The following is a 17,643-nucleotide window of genomic DNA, read 5'->3' as shown; positions in this document are numbered from 1 at the left end:
TATGCTGCCTTTTCTCTGATGTAATGCAATTGCTTTCAGAACTCATTTTAAGTTTACTTTTTCTATGTACACAAAAGCTGAGAAAATCTAGTCCATACTAAATGCTAAGGAGTTATTTATATATGCAATATGTGTGTGCATATAAGCAGATATAGCATATATGCACATATTTTAAGAAAGATTAAAGAAATGAAATGATTCCTTAAACAATTAACAAAGTTATGAAGAGAAAGGAAAGAATTTTTTTTAAAAAAAAAATCAAAAATCTTACCTTATTCTCTCTTCAGACTCATCCGTGCTGTAAATGGACGCCCCCTGCCACGCTGATACCCTGACAGTCTGTGGTTATTTAATAATCTCATACCAAAACATGCAAAGGTTCACTGAGCTCATTTTTTATTGCTAAGAATTCAAAATATCCCCTTAACCACACCACCCAAAGAGAACTGGTTTTTATTTTTTTGTTTTGATTTCTTTTATTTCTAAATCACATTTTGGAAATTCAGAACATTGCCATCAGTAAAATAATACTAAGGCAGTGTATTGCCTGTCAAACCCCTAAAATGCTGAAGTAGTAGCTTGTGAATTACAATTTTTTACCAACCTGATTTCCTCATAATTCACCAACAACATGACAGGGATTAAAACAAATAAATAAAAACAGAAGGCGGGTAAACCACACACACAACTGTATACCATTTGTAAGCTTACTCGGCCTTTAACTGGAATAGTGAACATATGTAAGATTATTCTACTATGACTTGCCACAGACCACCATTGTAACTCTCAAAACTGTGGGAGTTACATTTGTGCTTTTAGACACATCTACTTCCTGAAAAAGCACTCTATGTGACCTATTATTGGGTATCTGGACATTAAGTGTTCAACAGCACTGATAATCAGCATTAATGGTAACTTGGGATTTTGAAAGCAGTAAGAAAAAAATAAGATTCAAATACAGAGAAAGCGAACACTTAACACCACTGAGTTATGTTATGCACTTCTCAGTCTAGTCAGAACCAAGGATATCTTATTACCTCTAACATCAAAATACATCATGCACTTTGCATTTCACCATCCAAAAGCATCACCTTCAATACCAGCGAACATTCACAGATGCACTGTCATTGAGAGAAGCTTTAAATAGGCAAAACTCATGAGTGGGATTTACTATAGACAAATACCCATTTCCAAGCCAGTTACCCCTTTGCATATTTTTCTGAGGGGGCATCCATAAATATAATAAAAAACAGAAGCTCATACTTACATCCTATTCCTTGTTACTTTCCAAGCTGAGAGTTTCATCTTGCATTAGTCACCATATGATCTCTATCATAATGGTGGGGGTCAATGAATAGATTAGCTTTATGGGAATTTACAGTTCTTCCATGCATCTATAATTTGGTAAGTCTGGTAATCACTGGCCTACTTTTAAAAATCTCCCCCACTCAAACTTAATCCACACAAATATAAATCTTAAATTTTAATCTCAGCTCTTTAAAAAAGATTTTCCTAGGATTAAAGACCTGCCCACAAGATAAACTGAACTATATGTATGTTATCCTGCTGCCCCCTGAATAGTTTAATCTGACCTCGATGTTCATGTTGAAATCTATATTAACTTTTGTTATATTAAAGTGAGATGCTTGCAGCAGTCAGTGACTGAGAACAATTAGCAATGGCCACTTTTAAATATGGTATTAGTCTTCTGTTCTTTTGTTTCTACCTTAGTATCAATTAAGCCTATTAAAGGCAATAATAAATTATACTCTAATGTAAAGTTGATTTTCTTGTCTTTTTGCTTTGGATTCTGTAAAAAGTCTAGATTGGTATCAAGTGAAAAAACAAGAATACTACCTTGTGTGTATCTCTGAATTTGCTGATCTCTCGGGATATCAAATCTCTTTTGTCTTCTTCCATTTCAATAGCATTTATATCCTCCTAAAATTAAGGGAACAGAAAGGAATAGATTTACATACATTAATAGAAAAATGACAAAATTTGGTATTTAATACAAGTATTACAAATACATCTAAGCAAAAACCACCAACTTGGAAGTAAAATCTAATGTTGTAAAGTTATGATAATAATAATAGTAATAGTAATAATAATGATAAAAATCACATATCTGGCAGTTAGTGCACACATAAAAATCAAAGCCTACAGTTCAAACGAACCTTGGTGATGAGTGGGTAAGGGATCAATGGGGCCACTGGAAATCTACGGAAAATCTGCAGAGAAACCCACAAAGATTTTTTAAAAAACAGCTCACATTGTGCTATAATTAAACTGACTACACACTTATCCAGGAAATAATAACTAGGTGTGATATTTTCTTGATCTCAAATTACAGTAAAAATGATTTCTCTTTAAATCCCTCTATCACCCATCACATGCTTTCTTTTCAATAGCCAAAACACTCTTAAGAGTACCAGGACTGTTTCCTGAGATAAGGAATTCTAATATGTAAGAAATTATCATTTGAGATGTATTTGCATGTACAAAATTTGTCTAACCTTATAAAAAGATTTGCCTATAATTCTAGCCAAAAAATACTACTTCTGTAACTTACCCTCTTCATTACTATCAATTAGTTATTTTTATCCTTCCATATCAATGGAGGAAGAAAAATTCCAACTTTACCTAATTATCTGGCTAACTCTTTAAATTAGTATTCCCAATAATACCAAGTAATGCACCTTTTGGACCAAATAATGAATAATTACAGTAATACAATTATATCTGGCCAATGATAAAACTAAAATGCCCAAAGACACTGAAACTCAAAACGGAACTTACACTATCCCTTAATAAACAATATGTGTACTTTATAGCATTTTTCATGACACAGACAACCCCTGAGTTTCTAAAGAAACACTGTACTTTCCAGAAGAATAAATTATATAAATTACTATTGTCAGAACACATACGTCCTCCTTCTTTTCCTTTTTCTTCTTCCTGGGGTGAGAGTCAGACTCCTGTGAGGGGGCATTTAGTTCACTGGAATATTCTCGGATTAAAACTTCAATGGCCCCTTTAATCATCTGGTCTCTTCGCTTTGTTTCTTCATCTAAGGCTTCTTCATCATCATTAGTGACAGTTTCTGGTCTGGCGTTCTTAAAAACCAACACAAATTTGAGGAGAATAGAAAAAAATTATTCCAAAGAAAGAAATATCAATGGGCTAACCAAGGAAAATACTAGATAGCTATACTACAAAACCTAATCACCAGAAAGGTTATAGGCTGCAAATGATGGATTCTTTCCCCACATATGCTTCTACATGTTTTTTAACCTTTTAAAAATTATTTCCATGTTTGTATATCTGTGTGTGCTACGGCATGCATATGGAGGAAGTCAAGAAGACGACTGGAGGACCCTTCCTTCCACCACAGGAATCTCAGGAATCAAACTTGGGGTAGTCAGTCCTAGCATCCAAGTTCCTTACCTAATAAGCCATTTAACCAGCCCAGCTTCTACAATGTCTGTGTGCAGCAAAAGCAGCTTATAATAACCATACACCTGGCCAGGAATGGAGGTATACTCTTTTAATCCTAGTACCAAGGATGCAGAGGCCAGTGGATCTCTGTGATTTCAAAGCCAGATGTGCGTGCATTTGTCCAGAACAATCTGAGAGCTATAGAGTGAAACCGTGTCTCCGCTCTATACCATATGTACTCCTTTCTGTCTGACTTGCACATGCAGAAGGTCAAAACCTAGCCAAGAATGGTGATGTACACCTTTAATCCCAGCACACAGGAGACAGAGCCAAAGGTATCTCTTGAGTTTGTGGCCAGCCTGGTCTACAGAGCAAGTTGCAGGACAGCCAGGGCTACAAGAGAAACCTTGTCTCAAAAAAAAACAAACACAAGAATCAGTCAAATACATAGACACACAACTTGTTTATACTTTATCAAAAAGAGTATTAGACTTTAGTAATAATTTATTTAAGATAACTTTCTGATTGGGCAATGGTGGTTAATGTCTGTATTCCCAGCACTAGGAGGCAAAGATAGGATTTGGAATATGTGGGCAGCTGGGATTACATGAGACTTTACCTTCCCTTTAAACTAAACACAATAACCTCAAAGAATAGTTAGCATGAATCTATGGATCTGCAAATACCACAAATGAAAGGTAAAGAGTTTACCCTTCACTAAAAGCCAGCAGCAGTGACAAATGAAAATAGCTCTCAGGCAGGATAGTAATTATTAGGCAAACTTCCCTTCCCTAAGGGGACCGTATCTCAAAAGAAAATCTGTCTCTCAGAAAAACACAATCTTCAAACATACTGTTGTTGGTTCTAATCATGCTTTAGAGCCCCCAAATATAGAATTCATATAGTTAAAACTAAAAATATAATTTATTCTACCACCTGAAAGAAAACCTTTGATTTCCCCTTACTTTCAACTCAAAACATAGGGAAAAATAAAGAATGACACAGAAGGAAAAAGCATGGATAATTGTGCATACAAAGCAATTTTTCTAAACAAAAATTATACATGTTTATGTCTCAAAATAGCAATTTACTTGGTAACATATACTGATTACATTGGCAGGTAACAAAAATCATGCTTGTAGAACCAGGGATAAAAACAGGCCTTGCTTAGGAGGTGTCATTCTGGATTCAACACTCAATATAGCAAGAGAAAAAGAACTATAATCTTCCATATAAATGCCAGGTTCTTGGTCACAACACATTCAATTCTACTCAAGTTGATTCTGTGCTATGTGGTTACTTAGTAACAAGTACAACTTACCAGGTGTTTCATAACAACCATCATTAATTTGTTTCTATCATTAGAAATTATTTCATATACATATTCAATAAGCCTTACATTAACATTTAATTTAAATAAATTCTTATTCAGAGCACACTTTATGATACTTATAGAAAACATAGCACAATTTTTTCTTCTTTTTTTGATTGGTTATTTTATTTATTTACATTTCAAATGTTATCCCCCTTTCCAGTTTCCCCTCTGAAAACTTCCTATCCCATCCTCGCTACCTCCTGCTTCTATGAGGGTGCTCCCCCACCCACCAATTCCGCCTCACAGCCTAGCATTCCCCTATGCTGGAGCATTGAACCTTCACAAGACCAAGGGCCTCCCCTCCCATTGATGCTAGATAAGGCCATCATCCCCTGCTACATATTCGGCTGGAGCCATGGGTCCCTCCATGTGTATTCTGGATGGTGGTTTAGTCCCTGGGAGCTCTGAGAGGTCTGGTTGGTTGATATTGTTGTTCTTCCTATGTGGTTGCAAACCCCTTCAGCTCCTTCAGTCCTTACCCTAACTCCAACGATGGGGTCCCCAAAAGCACAAATTTTTAAAAGTTTTTTGGACCATAAGTGTTTATTAACATATAGTAAGAAATAGAAGTATATCAAAGATAAACACCCAGTTTCTTACTTTCTCAAACCTGCCTCTTCATCCAATCTTCTGGCTGCCAATTTTCTACTTGGCATCTTAGATAAGGACAAGATGCTTTTACACAGGACTGTAATTAAACTATTAAAATTATTTATTAAACAGTATTAATAAACTATTATTGCCGTGACTGTATTTTAAATTGATAAATTAAGGTCCTTAAATGTATACACCTGTCACTAAAATCCACAATGATATGATTTTGGCTTTCTGAAGTTTTCTATGAAAGAGAATGCTCTAGTAACATGGCTATTGACAATTCAAATTTAGTACTTAGAGTGTGTTACTGTTTTTGCTCACACAAACGCCAACATTCAGCCCAAGCTGGTCTTAAACCTGCTATACCACTAACTATGTAGCACCAAACCCAGGTCCTTCGTATCTAAATTCTACTCTATCAAAGTATTCACTGCTGGACTTTGGTTCTGAAGGCCTTTAATCCCACCACTTGGGAGACAGTGGCAGGTGGATCTGGCCTGTGAGTTCAAGGCCAACCAGGGCAGCACAAACAGTTTTTAAAAATGAAATCCAGAAGAAAAACATATGATCTGTGTGACATTTCCTACACTCCTGATTTCTTTTCCCTTGGAAGACTCTCCATAGGTTTCTAACTATAGGAATAGGGATGGAGTTGTAAATTCAAAGGCCTGCTAATATAGAACTAACCTGTAGACCCTAAATTATCATCCCTACAAACTGAAATTGAAAGATCGATACAGCTATTTTCCACAATTACAACCATGAAGAATTTTAAAAAAAAAGAATTCAAATGGCTAACTGCCCCTCAATCTACATTTTCAGAAAGAAAACTTATGAGCCTGTCTCTTAACTGATTGCTAATTATCAGTAAAACAACAATATCACAAAAAGATCACAGGAGAGGAGAAGATTATTTGGAATTATTTAAAAAGGTCAATAGATAAGCTGCCAAATATGATCCAAAGCTCGCACAATTTCCAAACAATTACCCATTTCTGAATTTCAGCTTCTACCTCCAAATCCAAAGTGAGAGGAAACAGCTTCTGGAGACATTCTCCAGACTAACTCTCCTCATCTGAAACACAGCAGTTTTGAGGGAAACCCAAAGCAAATACAATTCTTTCAGAAAACACGACTCGCTAACTGAACTTGGAAGCAATTATGTGAACATGTCCCCCTGAAGCACCTTTTATCTACTAGACTGTAATGCACATACATGGCTTTCCAGAGATTAGCTGTACTCCAACAATTGCCAATTAATTCTCTTTTTTTGCTTTGCATTCTAAGACACATGCTAGTAGATCCTAGCTAGCCTGACTGAGGTAGATGGGGCTGGCCTCAGATCAACCTGCCTTTCCCTCTCAAATGGGTGTTTTGCCTGCCTGTATGTATACCACTTGCATGCCTGTTACCCATGGAGGCAAGGCCAGAAGAGGGTGTTGGATCCCATGGAACTGAAGTAACAGGCAGTTGTAAGCTGCCATGTGTGTGCTGGGAACCAAACTTAGATCCATTCCAAGAGCAGCCAATGAACCAGCTTTCCGGCCTACTGGTTTACTCTTGTACACATGGTGAACAAACACAGCTTAAAACAATCATTAATAATCTCTAGACTTATTGCTGGGTAGGCATACAAAAAGCAGCAAGCAGAACAGAGACTAGATAGATCAAACTGGATATAGCTGCAATGATATACTAAATACCAGTAAAAAAAAAAAAAAAAGGAGAAGGAAAGAAAACCTAATCTATATATAGATTTAAATATTTTTAATCAAACTATTTAGTTGATAAGAAATCTTTTCTTTCAATTCAAAAATCAGGAAAAAAAGATAACTCCTTTTATACAAATTATTGTTTCTCTTACTCCTGATCTTTCTTTGATCTCGGAGCCAGAGGAAACTAAAAGTCAACAAAAGAGCTACTACTGTTATTCAGTAAACATTCATATCATTATTAATTCAGAAGATATTTTCCTAGGTGGTAAGGAGGAATCTACTGAAAATCATGGATGTGGGAGGTAAACAGAATCCAACAGGATGATGGGCTATAAAAGAGACAATAATAAGAGCACGTTGCGGTAAAGGGGGGTGGGGGGGAGACATATTCAGGACAGTATTTAATGATTCAGGTTATTGTGTGAAATTTTTTTCAAACTGAAACATTCCATCCTGTAGTTCTCTGAACAGGAAGGTTGACAACTAAAGATAACTTTACTAAGTCCCTGAATCTGACCAGATTCCCCTGACAAAATGAGTAATAAAAGCTGAGAGAACAATAAAGGCTGGCGAGATGGCTCAGCGGTTAAGAGTGCTGCTGTTCTTCCAGAGGTCCCGAGTTCAATTCCCAGCAACCACATGGTAGCACACAACCATCTGGTGGGATCCAATGCCCTCCTCTGGTGTGTCTGAGAACAACAACTCACATAAATAAACAAATCTTTAAAAAAAAAAAAAAAAAAGGGAGACAAACAAAAGCTGAGCTGCAAACAAGTCTCTCAGAGAAGAAAAGCTGAAAAAAAAAAAACAGACTGAGAACAGATATAAGAAACCAGCTGAGCTAACAAGAGGTTTAGACCAGTTATTAGAAAGGACATCCTCTAAGCTACTGAACTGCATATTGAACTGCATATAGGCTGTGCCATGTGTTTCAGTTTCCGAGTTTTGTGAGCTGTCACCTCTGCTTGATTGGGCCTTGTTGATGTGGCTGTCTGGGTCATATCTGCTCCTGGGAATAACCCTTCATCCATATTCCTGTACGAATCACCAAGCTGACCTTTTGTGGCCTTTACACTCTGCTCTGTCATGAGCGCCTTATTTAGGGGATGTTTTATCACAGGTATAGTAATCAGATCATGTTAATTATAATTAGATAAACAAAATTTTAATGATGAGCTTAGATAGGCAATAAGGCAAAGAGATAAAATAATGATTTAAAAAAGTCTGTGGAATGGTGCCAACAGATGGCTCAACATGTAAAGGGGCCCTGCCACAAACTTTACAACCTCAGTTTGATCCCTGGGACCCACATGGTAGAAGAGAACTTCCATGAGTTGTCTTCTAATTTCCACATATACATTCACAACCTACACATACAAATAAATAAAACAAATTTCTTTAAAGATCTAATAAATGAGATAGCATCTAACTAATCCCAGCACTTGAAGGGAATGGGAGTGGGGGGAAAGTTCAAGGTCATATTGCAAAGAGCAGTAAGAAGCTACAGGAGATCCTATCTTAAAAAAAAAAAAGTCAAAACAGCGGCTGGAGACAGCTGAGCAGTTAAGAATCTTGCTGCTCTTGACAACATGGGTTCCGTTCCCTCAACAAACATGGAGGCTCACAGCTGCTTCTAACTCTAGGAAATTAATAACCTTTTTTGGTTTCCACAGGAAATACAGTACATGGTGCACATAAACACACATGCTCACTCTCACTCTCACATAAATAAAAATAAATATCTCTCTTAAAAAAAAAAAAAAAAGAACTCCAATAAGTTAAAACAAAAACCAAGAAATATGTAATACAACAAAACCTTAATACTATGCCCAACATAGGCTTTACTTTGTATGGAAACCCAAACTACTAAGACTAAATCTGACAAATAAGCAACAATTACTTGTTTTGTTTTGGTTTTGGTTTTTCGAGACAGGGTTTCGCTGTTTAGCCCTGGCTGTCCTGGAACTCACTCTGTAGACCAGGCTGGCCTCGAACTCAGAAATTCACCTGCCACTGCCTCCCAAGTGCTGGGATTAAAGGGGTGCGCCACCACGCCCAGCAAGCAAGTTATTTTACCTTGTAAATATATACGTAGTATGTGTCAGTGAAATTATCTAAGTACTAGAAGTACAACAGAAACAAGAATTATGCAAGGGGAAAGCTATTTATAAAATAATACATTTTGGTTTTTAAGTCTCATGTCACCCAGACTGGCCTCAAATTCCCTGTACAACTAATGAGTTTGAACTCCTGTTCCAACTGCTTTTACACCCAAGTGCTGGGACTGTACCATTGCAGCTGGCTTTAATCTTGTTTTTATGAAATAAAAATATTCCAATTAAAGCTATACTCATGGGGTAGGGATGTGACTCAGTGGCAGCATACTTCTCTGTAACACTCAGCACTGGAAGAAAGCGGGTACACAGAAGAAAATGCCTTCGAGAGCATGGGAATAGAATGTCTATAGTAAAGTACTTAAGGTGTCATGAAACTTAACTTCCTTTTTATAATATGGTTAAATATGAGTTTTAGAAAAATTCTTTTAAGGGGCTGGAGATGGCTCAGCAGTGAAGAGCACTCACTGACTGCTCTTCAAGAGTCCTGAGTTCAATTCCCAGCAAAAACATGGTGGCTCACAACCATCTGTAATGGGATCCGATACCCTCTTCTGGTGTGTCTGAAGACAGCTACAGTGTACTCACAATTTTTTAGAAAAGGTTAAAATTTTCTTTTTTTAAGAAAAGTAATACACAAAGGTTTTAGAAAGGGCAAGAGAAAGTAATGAAAGCAAGATGAAAGTACAGACCTATGGGGTTTTTTCTTTTTGGTAGAGGGAAGAAAAACAAAAGAAAAAACAAACACACACACATATATGTATATGTACATATATATACACACATATAAGTATATATATATAAGTATATATATATGTGTGTATATACATATAAGACACTATATACTCAGGTTTAAGATTGTTTTGTGAAAGATGCAATATATATTATCACACAAGACAAAAAAACCTCCTTTATCTTCATGTAAAGTAACAGAATTAAAAAGAAAAATAAAAATCCTGAATAAGGTCACTCATACATGAAGTAGTTAAGACTTATTTTCACTCATTTCAAAATCCAATCTGTGTGCACTAAAAGAGAGAGGATAACTAATAAACATTGTGTAGGTTGAAATATATATTTTATACTTACTTACAAAGCTGCCTTAATGAATTAGCTCTGATTGGAATAGTCTGTACAAGTGTTTTCTCTGGCAAGTTAACCTTGTCCAGCCTCCCTTACTACCTTCATCCCAACCTGGAACAAGCAAACCAACAGTCATCCACCCACTGTGGGTAGATAAAACACTTATCTACAAACTATAAAATACACTCCTGCATAAGCCACAAGCACGATTACAATGATACTAATCTTGTGAGTCTCCATGCTACATTAATTTACAATATGAAGTATTACACAGAACTGGCACAGGTAGAGTAGAAAAGATATTACAAACCCCATTCGCTTTCTTCTTTGCTTTCCATTCGTCCAACTGTGCCTTTGTCTTTGCATCAACTTTAACAAGTAGCTTCTTCTCTCCAATCTGAAGGTCGTGCAATAATCTGAGAGCACGGAGGGTAGATTCAGGCTCTTTATACTCACAAAATCCAAAAGCTAACAATAAATAAGAAGAATTTGTGAGATATCAAGGTATTAAAAACATGAAAAATTACAGCAAGGCAAAATGCTTAAAGGTGATACTTATGAGGGTACTGAAGTCACACAACCCTGTTCTTTAACCCTCTAATAATCATTTCACTTTCACCAACACAGGAGGGAGAGTTTAAAAAAAAGACCAAGGGAAATAAGAAAATCCAGCAAATCATTATTTACTAAGAGCTAAAAAATAATGAAATTTTAAAAATTAAAAAAATAACAGGGCTGGTGAGATGGCTCAAGCAGTTAAGAGCACTGTTCTTCCAAAGGTCCTGAGTTCAAATCCCAGCAACCACATGGTGGCTCACAACCATCCATTACAAAAATCTGATGCCCTCTTCTGGAGTGTCTGAAGACAGCTACAGTGTACACACACATAATAAATAAATAAATAACATATAATAAAAAAAAGTAACAATCAGGACAGGATATAGCATTAACCAGGGAAACGTTTGCTGGGGCTGGGGCAGGACAGTTACAATCCCAGAACTCAAAAGTAAATGAGAACTGGAATGGCTTTAAACTCAGAATAAATCCCCTATGAATTTCACTATAGAAAGCTCATATGTATCCTCAATGAAATGTTTTAAATTTGACTTTTAGAGAAAAATTAACTGGACAACAATGCTATTTTTTTTTAATCAGAAAAAAACAGGCAGTATTTTTAGGTACTATGATTATATTTTGGGCATTTTTTTCCTACAGTCACGCCCCCACCCCCTGCCCGACAAAATAAAATGTTCATGTTTCAGAGTATATAGTACAATACAGAGACAAAAATCCCAGTGCTTGGAGTTTACTTAAAAATAACATGAACAGGGGCTGGAGAGATGGCTCAGTGGTTAAGAGCACTGACTGCTCTTCCAAAGGTCCTGAGTTCAAATCCCAGGAACGACATGGTGGCTCACAACTATCTGTAATGAGATCTGATGCCCTCTTCTGGTGTGTCTGAAGACAGCTACAGTGTACTTATGATAGTAAATAAATCTTTAAAAAAACAAAATAACATGAACAGCCAGGCACGGACAATGACTCACACATTTATCTCAACATTTAGGAGGCAGAGGCAGCAAGAGGAACTCTGAGCTGGAGGCCAGGCCACAGAATAAGGACAGGACAGCCAGGGCTATACAGAGAAAAGGGAAAAGTGGGGAAGAAGGAAAGAGAAAGAAAGGGAGGGTGGGGGAGTATGAATGGATGAATAAAGGAACACAAACAAAAGAAAATCTGTAGGGTACGGGTAATAAGATTACTAACCATAAGCTGATAATTATTAAAGCTGTGAGTTGTAACCATGGAGTTGTCACATCATCACATTTTGTATATGTATCCATTTTTCCACAATAAAGATTTTTTTTTTTTTTTTTTTTTGGTTTTTTTTTCCAAGACAGGGTTTCTCTGTGTAGCCCTGGCTGTCCTGGAACTCACTTTGTAGACCAGGCTGGCCTCGAACTCAGAAATTCACCTGCCTCTGTCTCCCAGGTGCGGGATTAAAGGCATGCGCCACCACGCCCAGCAATATTTTTAAATCAAGACTTGGTATAGCTTACTAATAAAGGTGGACACATATATGAAACACTCCCCTTAATTGATAGCACCAAGAGAAAGAGGAGACAGAGAGCAGAGAATTTAGCAGTCTAGAATGAAAGGCAGTTTACTTTCAAAATAGGCCATAGATAGCTGGGAAGCACTTGGCATAGAAGTGTGAGGACCTGAAGATCCCAAGTACCCACAGGACCCACATAAAAGTAGAATATAGCAACCCCTAGAAATCCCATCCCTCCAGAAGCAAACATGGAAGGAACTCCCTGGCCAAGATGGCTAGCTATTCTACTATCTACAAGCTCTAAGGACAGCAAGAGACTCTTAAATAAAGTGAAGAACATTTGAAGAAAACACAAGAAACCAACCAACCATACTTACATATATATATATATATACACACACACACACACACACACACACACACACACACACACACAACCAAAGAGCTAAAGATGGCTTTACACTAAAGAGCACTTGTTTTTACAGGGGACCCAGGATCCATTCACAAGTCAGGGAAAGCACTCCTCCATCTGGCCTCTGCAGAACTGAACACACAAGGTACACAAAAGCACAAGTAGGCAGGAAGGCACACACTCATATACACAAAGTGAAAATAAATAGGCCTCAAAAAAAAAAAAAAAAAAAAAAGGCAAGGGAAGTAGGAATTGCCATTTAACCAAAAAAAAAAAAAAAAAAAAAAGTCCAGAGCCAGGCAGTGGTGGCGCACGCCTTTAATCCCAGCACTCGGGAGGCAGATGCTGGCGGATTTCTGAGATCAAGGCCAGCCTGGTCTACAGAGTGAGTTCCAGGACAGTCAGGGCTATACAGAGAAACCCTGTCCCAAAAGAAAAGGAAAAAAAAAAAAAATAGCCCAATTAATTACCCTTCCCTCTTCCTGAGCTCTAATTATTGCATTTGGGTCAGACAGCCTTACTTTCAGGCAAAAGAACAAATCTAAAAAACTAGTGGGAGGGCTAGAGCACAGCAGTTAAGAATACATGCTACTCTTACAGAAGACCAGGACTCCGGTAAGGCAGGTAGAAATTAGCTCTAACTCCAGTTCCAAGGGAGCCACACCCTCTTCAGTTTAGATATGCACTGCATTCATATACAGAAAACTCTACAGGCCAACAGGGCTAGAGAGATGGCTCAGTATTCTTCCTGAGGTCCTGAGTTCAATTCCCAACAACCACATGGTGGCTCACAACTGTATTTAATGAGAACCAATGCCTTCTTTTGAAAAGCATGAAGACAGCATACTCATATATAAAAAATATGTGTGTAGATGTAGAGATAGATAGAAAATAAATCCTTAAAAAACTTATAGGCCAGTAGTAAGTCTTTTTAAAAGAAACCACTGGATTTGTCCAGTCTAGCATATTAAAAGAGGGAAGGAAGAAAACACTATTGAGTAATGCTCAATTTTTTTCTCTTCTACCTCCTTTTCTGCTTCAACTTTTGAATCTTCTAATCCCAAATTTCAGCCAAAACCTTCAATGGCCTTTTAATACATTCTTAAGAAAATTAAAATAAAACATGCTAAGTTTATACAAACTTATACAAATGGGTTCAAATGGTGGCAAAAACAAAAGTAAGGAAATTACGGATACCTTGAAGTTTCCCAGAAGCACCTTGCACTCTCTTCCAGCTCAACACCAAACCACATTTCTTAAAAAGAAATTTAAGAATTACCACTTAACAAACAAAAGTTTCAAGACAAGTAAGATCACAATTATAGGTTATAGTGTATGGTAGCTCACACCAGTAAAAGAAGAGACTGAGATAGTACTACAAGTTTGAGGGCAGCCTGGGACACAAATCCTGTCTCAAAATGATAATACCATCAATACAAGAGGGAAAACAGAGAACAAAATGCTCAGCAAGATCAGGCTGGCAACTAAGCTTGTTAAAATTACTCCAAATCTCCCATACACTTGAAATATCTAACAAATACATAAAGCTTTAGCAGGAAGTGGTGGCGCAGACCTTTGATCTCAGTACTAGGAGGCAACTGCAGGTAGCCTCTTGAGTCTGAAGCTACCCTGGTCTACTGAGGGATTCCCAGGGCAGCCAAGACTATACAGAGAATCTCTATCTCAACAAACAAATAAACAAACAAATGAAACCAAAAAAATATGTATATATATATTTTTTAAATCTGTTGATTAAGTATTCATAAAATCACAACATATTAGTCCAAAAATTACTGGTAAGGTAAATGCACTCTTAGTATGATTAAGTTTTAATCACTTTGATTAAGTAACTCAGTATCCCCAAAAACGGGGAATAAGAATAAAATGAAACAGCCTGGCGGTGGTAGCACATAGCTTTAATCCCAGCACTTGGGAGGCAGAGGCAGGCAGATTTCTGAGTTCAAGGTCAGCCTGGTCTACAGAGTGAGTTTCAGGACAGCCAGGGCTATACAGAGAAACCATGTCTTGAAAAACAAAACAAAACAAAGAATACAATGAAACACTTTTGTTAAAAAACTGTACACTTAGATTGGAGAGATGGCAATGTGGTTAAGAGCACCAACAGAGGTTCTGAGTTCAATTCCCAGCAACCACATGATTGCTCACAACCATCTCTCATGGGATCTGATGCCCTCTAGTGTGTCTAAAGAGAGCAATGGTGTACTCAAATACATAAAATAAATAAATCAAAAACGAATTAAAAAAAACAACAAAAATGGTATACTTTGAATCTAACAAATAAATCAAGTTCTAAGAAATATTTTATGAAAGCTCTAACTTGTATCAGGAAAACAAGCTAAATAAATAAAAAGAAATAAAACCAGAAAACTTGTTCTGTATTATAGTGCCAAAATGAAGCACATATTTTTATCATAAGCAGAAACAAAAAGCAGTTAATACAGACATCACTGGGAAGGTTGAGTACAACTATGTAGTGGTGAATACAGCAGCATTTGGATCGTGTGTAAGGACGATGTCTATCTGCTCTCAGAAACATCCATTTGACACTCAAGTGAGTATTATATCGCAACTCATCCATCAATGATGGAACATGGATAGTTAAGAGACAAAATTGTGAAGTTTACTGATGAATCTGAGTCAGAGTTCTAGTGTGATTACTAGACTGCTCTTTTTCTACAATTTGATAGTTTTCATATTAAAATGCTGAGGGAAAAAAATAGAGAACTTAGGCATAAGCGCACAGGCCTTCGTCCCAACAATCTGGGAGATAGAAGATTCCCAGCTTTGGGCTGGAGAGGTGGCTCAGTGGGTAAGAGCACCCGACTGCTCTTCCGAAGGTCCAGAGTTCTAATCCCAGCAACCACATGGTGGCTCACAACCATCCGTAAGGAGATCTGGCGCCCTCTTCTGGAGTGTCTGAAGACAGCTACAGTGTACTTACATGTAATAAATAAATAAATCTTTTAAAAAAAAAAAAGATTCCCAGCTTTGAGGCCAGCCTGGACTACCTGAAATCCTGTCACAAAAAAACAAGCTACTCAGTAAGTTTGCAATTTATTAACAGTTTTAAAAGGTGAAAAATAAACATTTTAACTTACAGCTAAGAGCTGTCGTATAAGCATGTCTGAGGCCTTCTCAGAAATGTTCCCAACAAAAACTGTAGTAGTAGGGCCACAATTTTCATCATTTTCTTTTAATTTTAAGCCTGGATGATCCTTTCTGGCTCCCAAATGCTTTCCAACCATGGACACGGTAGGTACTAGGACCTATGGTAAAGAAAAGAAAAAAATTTAATCTGGCAATTATGACATTATACTAAAAACACCAACTATAAAGAATAAATATATAGCATATCATTAAAGGCCCTACATATCTAATCTAAAACTTGTAAAGCATGTAGTATATTTCACTAATGCAAATTTACTCTTCACAATTAAATTTCTATTTTTAATTACTTTTAAAAGAAAACAAAAATGTCAAACAAAACTTGCATGAGTTTTTAAATGTTCAAAACAAAAACCATTTCAGATTACTTTTAAAAAAAAAAAAGATAGTAATTTTATCACAATTATACTCAGTACCAAAATGAAAGCAAATTCATTATTCCTGCTAATCTTGTAGCACAACATTGAAACACTACAAAACTGTCAACACTTTTGCTTTTTATAAAGTCCTTGTGTTTATTAGCTTATTTTCACATCAAACTTGCAATCTCCCACATACAGGAGCAGAATTCTATGTACTCGACAATGAATTCATTACAAACTAAGTAAGCCCAGGATAAACTAAGAACTGGTGGAGCTGCTCCGAAGCCCAACTTCCCATTCCCTTATTCTGTAATATAAAGGGGAGTGTCATTTGGAATGTTCTAAAACTGAACTTGGGCAGGTGCATACCTTTAACCTAACACTAGGGAGACAAGAGGCATGTGGGCTTCTACTGCATTTAAGGTGAACCTGGTTTACATAATGAGCTCCAGACCAGCCAGGACTATAAAGTGAGACACTATCTCCCAAAACAAAAGCAATTAAACAAAAAATAAATAGCCCAAATATTTGGGAGGTTTAGGAAGTATGGCCTTGTAGTAAGTTTGTCACCGGAGGCAGGCTTTTAGAGTTTAAAATTCCCACCACTTTAAATTCACTCTCTCCTTCCTGTTTATAGTTTCAGATTTGAGCCCTCAGTTCTTCCTGCCTTCATTTCTATCTGGTGACATGGTTCCTTGCATTATGGACCCTAATCAATCTAGAAGAGTAAGTCCAAGTCAAGTCTTCTATTAATCAGCTTCTTCATCCTGGTGTGTAATCCACTGATCTTTCAGAGGACCCAGGTTCAGGTCAGACCTCCCTCAGATGCTCACAGTCACCTGTCACATGGGCAGTTCCCGGGGACCAACCTTCTAGCCTTGAGAAGCACTGCATGCAAACGCTGCACATACTGCCAATTAGGACAGTGTATACACATACTGTTTTTTACATTATCTAGGCTTAATAAAGTTTTATATTTCAAGAAATGCTAGGCATTTCCTAAATCTTAATCTTCCCTTTATATTACCCCTTTTTATTATCCCACAGGGTTAAGGTAGAATACTCAACTTGATAGAATACTTCCCCCAACACAAAAACCAGGCATGGTTAGTATATGCCCATAATTCCAGCATTTAAGAGGTAAAGACAATAGGATCAAAGTTCAAGGTCATCCTCAGCTACAAAGTAGTTCTAAGGCTAGCTAGAGACTCTTGTCTTAAAAAACAGTAAACCGGAGCCAGGCGTGGTGGTGCACGCCTTTAATCCCAGCACTTGGGAGGCAGAGGCAGGCAGATTTCTGAGTTC

General features: G+C 37.0%; 1 protein-coding gene across 5 annotated transcripts in view; it reads right to left on the bottom strand.

The window, feature by feature from the left end:
• Rbm25 (RNA binding motif protein 25) overlaps positions 1-17,643 on the bottom strand; it is a 51,097-nt gene that overhangs the window by 20,805 nt on the left and 12,649 nt on the right. For all 5 annotated transcript variants that reach the window (XM_029484413.1, XM_021178592.2, XM_021178594.2 and 2 more), the window contains 6 exons: positions 15,910-16,077; positions 13,988-14,045; positions 10,633-10,790; positions 2,931-3,116; positions 2,178-2,231; positions 1,858-1,941 (listed from right to left, as the gene is read on the bottom strand). In XM_029484413.1, coding sequence (XP_029340273.1) covers positions 1,858-1,941; positions 2,178-2,231; positions 2,931-3,116; positions 10,633-10,790; positions 13,988-14,045; positions 15,910-16,077 — 708 coding nt within the window. The remainder of the gene's footprint in view (positions 1-1,857; positions 1,942-2,177; positions 2,232-2,930; positions 3,117-10,632; positions 10,791-13,987; positions 14,046-15,909; positions 16,078-17,643) is intronic.

Source organism: Mus caroli, chromosome 12, assembly GCF_900094665.2.
Source record: "Mus caroli chromosome 12, CAROLI_EIJ_v1.1, whole genome shotgun sequence".
Taxonomy (NCBI): Eukaryota; Metazoa; Chordata; class Mammalia; order Rodentia; family Muridae; genus Mus; species Mus caroli.
Note: the sequence above shows the minus strand (reverse complement) of the source record. Positions and strands in the feature narration are given on the sequence as shown.